Source organism: Morone saxatilis, unplaced genomic scaffold (genome assembly GCF_004916995.1).
Source record: "Morone saxatilis isolate NCDOM2014 unplaced genomic scaffold, NCSU_SB_2.0 Contig21, whole genome shotgun sequence".
Classification (NCBI taxonomy): domain Eukaryota; kingdom Metazoa; phylum Chordata; class Actinopteri; family Moronidae; genus Morone; species Morone saxatilis.
In genome coordinates, this window is record NW_023339774.1 from 20,752,056 (window position 1) to 20,759,323 (window position 7,268).

Here is a 7,268-nt window from a genome sequence, read left to right on the forward strand (position 1 = left end):
TACTATTGATCCACCGTTACTGATCATCCTTGTTAAACACATAATAATTACAAGACAAAAAAAACAATCCACATAACATGCTCTTATTGTTTGAGTGTGATAATGTCGACTTTAATGCTTGAATAACTAAACAAAAGCGAAATAATCGATGACTCAAACAACGCTGACGGATTCGCTCAGCTGCAGGGGGTTTCTTTGGGTAGTGTTTTCTTTTGTTGTTTTCCTTCGGTTTCAACATCAGTTTTTATTGAACAAGTTCTTCTGCAAAGACAAAAAAAGAAAAAACAGCAGAAACGGACCGGTCACAGCATCCAAAACAACACAAGGTGAAGACAGGCAGGCTAAAAACATAAGTAATAATGAGACCAACGTTAAAATTAGACAACAAACAAACAAGCAAAGTAAAGAAATAAATGAATAAAACAAGAGTTTCAGGGAGCATGTATTGGAGAGCGAGCGGGTTTGTGTGAGAATACACTTCCCGGCACTGTGCGGCAGAATGTGCACCAGTTTTGTGTTTTACGAAGTTCTGCTTTGTAGGTTTTAACGAGGAATAAAAAAGACGATTTCAGCGGTTCTGCTGCGTCGAACACAGTCAACGGAGCAGTCTTAACGGAGCAGGAGTTGGCCGGACACACACTGGACCTCTAAGTGTTGAAACATAATGTGTGTCCTGACCCAGCAGCACTCAGTGAATCGTCTGCTTTATGAACAGAGTGGGAGCCGGGTCGGAGCGGCAGCGCCAACACCTACAAAAGAGCAAAGGCATCTGACTTCGTGGCAGAGACTCGGACTTACACAGTAGAGACTTTTTAAGGTTCGGCCGGACATTACGTTTATTGCACGAGTGTTAATAAACAGCTGGTTGTCACATACAGGAGGAGGATGTAGTTACACCACGGTTGAGTCACGTTATGGGTGGACTCCAGTGGAACGACGGTTAATAAAAGTGGATTTTTATTAGTCAGATATTTGGTCGACACGAAATGAAACGGAGACGGTTTTGATGTTTGATTAATCTTTGTTTTTTTGAGCAAAAGAGCCATAAAATTCTCTTTTTTATCATTTTAAATTGAATATCTTTGGATTTTGGACACAACAGACATCTGAAGGCATCATTTTTACTCATTTTTACTCATTTTTACTCATTTTCTGACATTTTAGAGACCCAATAAATCCTCAAATGAACTGGGAAAATAATCAGCTGTAATGAAATCAACTTGCAGACACACTCACATGTGAGAACCAGCTACTACAGACACATTATTCTTCTTCCCAACGTTCATGCTTGCTTGTAGAAGGTTTATATATTTGAGTTTGTGCCTGATATTGTTTTTTATACGAGCTTGAATCCCTCCAACCTCCCCTTCACGCTCCCACAGCTCTAACATCTGCACACTGTACTCGATTCATTCATTTTTCTTTGGTTTTCCAGCTTCCTCCCATCGCATTGGGACTTTGTGGGGTGGTGGGGAAGGCCGAGTCCCCCACCTCGATCAGGCCAGGTCCCCCCTAACCCGCGGACAAACAAGGAACCATGAGTACTACAGGCAAGGTCAGCGGGCTCAAACCCCCCAGTAAAATAGTCCGTCCATCGGTGGTGCCATCGAAGACGTCTCCATCTTCTGGTAAGAAATGAAGGAGATAATTTACTGTATGATTTTGATTTTATAAGTATTTTTTAGTTTTACAGTGACACTGGCGGATCCGCTCACACATACAACAATTAGTCCTGAACAGAAAATACAAGAGAACATTAGTGTGTAAAAAATGAAACTCTAATGAAAAGAGATGCAGCTCTGAACGCAAGACGGTAAGTTGTGCTGTTTGTAATTATTTAGGCTGTTTGAAACCACAGCAGGGTGTCGAATTTAAGAGATTAAAACTGTGTAAATATCACTCTTTAGCTAATTGTTATATGGTTCATCAATATTTATGTACAGAAAGACACTGTTGGGAATTCTGTTCAAACTAGTTTTTGAGTAAACTTTAGCACTTTAGTATCAAAAGAACTGTCAAGTATTAGAAGTTTTCATCACTGGCTCACATTATTAGTCTTATTTACTTCTTCTTTGATCTTAAACAATCATTTCACTGTAATTTAAGCTGTATTTTTCATTTTTTTTAGTCATCAAACCGCTGTTGCCCAGCTGTCCCGTCTGAAAACAGCGCATTTAAAAAGTTTTGCTTATTTTGTTAAAGGTATAAAAAGGGATCATGTATTAAAATCTACAAACCTGTTGCTGTGTAGTTGGTCTTCAGTGAACAGAGGTATGATTGTGATTGCAGGTACTCCAAAGCCAGTTCCTCCCGAGAAGCCCCCCGGCAGCGTGACCTCCCCGACTCAGGAGGGAAGTGCGGACTTTCAGATCGGCGAGAGGGTCTGGGTCAACGGCAACAAGCCTGGCTATGTGCAGTTCATCGGGGGCACGCAGTTCGCTCCCGGGCAGTGGGCGGGGATCGTGCTGGATGAGCCGATCGGGAAGAACGACGGGTCCGTGGCGGGGGTCCGGTACTTCCAGTGCGAGGATGGGAGGGGGATTTTCACACGGCCTTCAAAGCTCTCCAAGACTGCGCTGCCGGAGAAGGAGGCGAACGGGAGGCAGGCCAGTCCAGCACCAGGGGCCAGTCCAGCACCAAGGGGCCAAGTCCAGCGACCAGGGGGCCAGTCCAGCACCAGGGGCCAGTCCAGCACCAGGGGCCAGTCCAGCACCGGGGCCCAGTCCAGCTCCAGGAACCACTGCGCCGAGCGAGTCTGCGCCTGCTGCTACCTCAACTGGTAACACATTTATCAGTGATCATACAGAACAACAGCTAGATTTCACATCAGAATACTGAATAAAGGTTTTCTTTGTTCAGCTCAGGGCACCGGCATAAAGACTGCACTCAACCGAATGCTCACGTCCAGCGAGTCCGTGTCGAACCTCTCAGACACCGAATCCATGAAGAAGACCAAGAGGGAGCTGAGGCTGGGAGACCGAGTGCTGGTGAGACGTTCGTGTGTTTGAACCCAACACAGCAGTTGGAAAAAGAAGAGCTGAAGCTGGAAGTCGCGCTGTTGAATATCAGCAGACATCAGCAGACATTATGGTCTAATGCAAAATTATACATACGAGGAAAAAATGTGAATATAAAAATCAGCTTTGTTGTGAAGTAGGTTTTTAAACAGACGTGGTCTTTTGATGCAAAACAGTCACAATAAACATACTAATAGATAAGAAAAAATAAATGAGTAGTGCAAGTCAAGAATCCTGAATATAAAATAGATATCTATAATAAAAAATATGTAAAATATATCTGTTTTTAAATGAAAAGGAGGCTGGATTGTGCCTAATGAGACCTAATATAATAATACATTAATAATGCCTGCTTGTTGATGAGGCCAGCTGCAGTCGGGAAGAGATTAAGACATAAATGAGTCTTGAATGAGGCCCAGTGTTTCTAGTTTTTGTTATTTATTAACTACACCAGACACGAGCAAACACAATACATTTAAACAAAAACCCTGCAATCGTTCACAACGCGGAGATGTCAACAACATCTGGCATAAACTCTGAGGAAGAGAAGATGTTCTGTTAACATAATTATAAATGCACCCTCTTGTGATGGTTTTCCAAACTCTCCTCCACTTAAGTGAAGTATATGCTTACTAACTCCTAACTGCCCCCGGGTGTTAACTGTTCAACAGTAAATATTGGATGAGTGGGTAATTCAATCCACCATTGGACACCGTATGTACAGAGCGTTAACTTTAATTGTAATAGAGAAACAAAGAACGCTTGTAAATCGAACTTGCTCCTTGTTTCTTTTTGTGTGTGTAGGTTGGTGGTACAAAGGCGGGAGTGGTGCGGTTTCTGGGAGAGACTGACTTTGCCAAAGGAGACTGGTGTGGAGTGGAACTGGATGAACCACTTGGCAAGAATGATGGAGCTGTAGCAGGGACCAGGTAAAGAACACTGACAAAGGACCATTATTAAATATCTGTTGTAATACGATCGTACAAGCAACGTTTCTCTTTCCTCTCAGATACTTTCAGTGCTTGCCCAGGTATGGTCTGTTTGCTCCGGTCCACAAGGTGACGCGTATTGGCTTCCCGTGCACCACGCCTACCAAGGCCAAGAGCTCACGGAGGAGGTCCACTCTCAAGAGGAGCCCGAGCGCTTCCTCCATCAGCTCGCTCAGCTCCGCCACCTCCTCAATCAGCGGCAAACCCAGCCGAGCAGGACTGGTAAGACTCACGCTGCTCCAACCCTAAACCTTCCTCTTAGTCATAGCTGAAGTTGTCTCTTCGTAGGTTGAAAACTCGTCTTCAAGTTTTGAGTATTCTGGTTATTTCCTGAATGAGATCTGAGTTTTTTTAATATGTTTTGAGTCTCAGTCGAGTCTCTTTTTCCCTCAGAAGTTCTTTAACCGACAGTTTTGTCCAGCAGTCTGCTGACCGTACGACTACATGACACATTGCAGCTCTGTCTCCTAGAAATTACAGTAGTAAGTACATGTGAGAGAAACGTAATACTACCTGAATGATCAACATTATTGATAAGGAAACATTTTGAATAGTCGTATTTGTCAGGTCACAAAATGTTCAAACTGAGCGTATCTATAAAACTGTCAATGGCAACTTATAGTATTTCATTAGTTTCCCTATAATTTCTGCTTTTAGCAATACAACACAAGCTTGTAGCACCTAGGGTTGCAGCGGTACCATGGTATGAAAATTGATGATTATCAAAAAATCTACAGTATTAAATCAGTGTTACTGAAAAAAATATAGGACATGTGAAATTATAATAAAGTGTTTCTTCAACCAAAGTAATAATAATTGTGTAATACCGTTATACTGTGATATCTTCTGAGACTATGACTTTTTATCTAGTGGACAGATTACCGTAAAAGTTTGTACAGACATTCACGATCCCCAGACAATGAATCCCACTGACTTTAGTGATCCCCTGAGTTTCCCTCTAGCGTCACCATGAGGTTCATAGTTAGAGTTTTGAGTGAAATGTCTCAAAAACAATTTGATGGATTGCTAATAATTCATGTGCCCCTCTGGGTGAATTGTAAAGACTTTGGTGATTCTCTGACTTTCCATCTAGTGTAATCATCCAGTCAAAACATTAACTTCTTACCAAATACTTGACATTCCCATCAGCCAGCTGAAACCACAATCTTTGCCTGACCACACGCAGGACTCAGGGTTTTAACCCCAGCCTCTCTACCCGTCCCTATGACGTGTGTACAAAAAGGTCTTTCCACTGAACTGAACACACGTAGCAGTTATAGTTCCCTCTATCAGGTAAAACAAATCAGTAGTATATAAACATCATTTCTAGGAGACTGGGTTGCACACTGGGGCCTCGTTTTGCTTGTGGTTGCACATCAGTGTATCTAAGCAAATTGACTTTTTGAATGAAATTATTCTAGCAGGTAATATTGTGATTCAATATGGAGAGAGAGAGACTCATGTTAAATCAGATTTTATTGTTTTTCTGGCACCTTAACCTTATTATTATGTTGTTTCATATTTCGCCACCCCCAGACCTGAAGCACCTCTGATACAGTTTAAACACTGGTCGTAATTCGGTCTGGAGAGTCCGACAACAAACAGACTGTTAAATGCATGAATGTATCTATCGGTGTGTGTCCTTGCAGCTCACAGAGACGTCTGCTCGGTATGCCCGGAAGATTTCTGGCACCACGGCGCTGCAGGAGGCTCTGAAGGAGAAGCAGCAGCACATTGAGCAGCTGCTCGCAGAGAGAGACCTGGAGAGATGTGAGGTTGCAAAGGCGACCAGCCACGCAGGAGAGGTGCAGCAGGAGCTGACTCTGCTGAGGAAAGGACGGGATCAGGTCAGATACGTGCACTCGTGGATGATATCTGAACAAGAACACAGCAAAAAAATCACTCACCCTATTGTTTGTGATCCTAAAAGCTTTTATGAAATACTTGAAATTTCACATTTTTATTCTTGACTTTTTATGTTTGTTCAACACAACAAAACCTGAATATTGGATGTAAATTTGTAAATTGGTGAGGAAACATGACTTTGATGTAAAGGTTTTTATCTAGTTTTGGACTAGATGACAAAAGACTCCACTGACAAAAACTTAAATTTTACCGTACAGTAACTTCATTCAAAGTGGACAGAACAAAGTAAAACTCACCAAAACTGTCCTGGTTAATCTTTCCACTGTCGAGTATACAGTATATTTAGGTGACCTTCATGGTCAGTTGAATTAATCTAGAAATTTTAAGTAAATTCCCAACAACATTTTAAAGATACCATGAATAGCGGAACAAAGCGTGGTCTAAACGTCTACGATGCTGGGTGTCTTTCTTATAGTATGCGGTGGAGATGGAAGCAAAGTTGGACCAGCTGCGTTCTCTGGTGGAGGCAGCAGATCGAGACAAAGTGGAGCTGCTCAACCAGCTGGAGGAGGAGAAGAGGTGGGTGGTTCACCTGCGGCCTGCACATGAAACCGTTTATGGATGCCGTTAGGTGGCGAGAGCGGTGGACAACAGGTGTGAAACTGTTTATTATGGGTCACTGTCACTGTGAGGAAATGTTGTTATTGTCCTTGTTTGACAGAAAAGTGGAAGACCTGCAGTTTCGTGTGGAAGAAGCATGCATCACCAAAGGAGACCTGGAGGTAAAATTAGGTTATATAATCTGATTCTGCATTAAACATATTCTCTCCCTCACTTGAGTTATAAATCTCCTAGGTGTCAGGCTGATGTTACTTCTGAAATTCATGTGTGAATTATTGACATAGCTGGTGGACAGTTAACTTATTTTACATTTCCACACTCACTTAGTTTTTATTAAAACCAGTCAAAATAACCTGAAGCTTTCCCGTATACGAGTTTATAATGAACTTCTAATGGGTTTGATCTCTTTTTACTTGCTCTACCACATGAAGGAACTTTGGCCACTAACTTTTAATACTGCTTTACTGTTTTCCATTAAAAATAAGAGCTGATGATTAAATAAATCATTCTGTTTTAGGTTTTCCCTTTTCCTGCACTCTTTGAATCATTCATTTGCTCTCTTGTTCAGACACGTCGTTCTTCCTGCTCCTTTTATTTATTCATCCATTTCTTAATTCACTCACCCCCTTTCCACTCAGATTTTTCCACCGATCTGCAGCACTTTGAATTACCATCCTCTCGTCATCTTTTCATCCTGCCTGTTCTTGAAAGCTGTTTTTCGTCTTGCCTCGCCTTCAGTCTTCTTGTACGCTTTCATCCTCCTCTCTTGTCTGCA

General features: G+C 42.1%; 1 protein-coding gene across 1 annotated transcript in view; it reads left to right on the forward strand.

The window, feature by feature from the left end:
- Positions 1–1,537: 1,537 nt before the first annotated feature.
- The window catches only part of clip1b (CAP-GLY domain containing linker protein 1b), a gene marked incomplete in the record, with an annotated part of 30,743 nt that continues 25,012 nt past the window's right edge, over positions 1,538–7,268 (forward strand). The window contains 9 exon segments of the mRNA XM_035668347.1: positions 1,538–1,628; positions 2,290–2,434; positions 2,523–2,779; positions 2,860–2,987; positions 3,822–3,946; positions 4,027–4,228; positions 5,656–5,853; positions 6,348–6,451; positions 6,594–6,654. Of these exon segments, the coding sequence (XP_035524240.1) occupies positions 1,538–1,628; positions 2,290–2,434; positions 2,523–2,779; positions 2,860–2,987; positions 3,822–3,946; positions 4,027–4,228; positions 5,656–5,853; positions 6,348–6,451; positions 6,594–6,654 (1,311 nt within the window).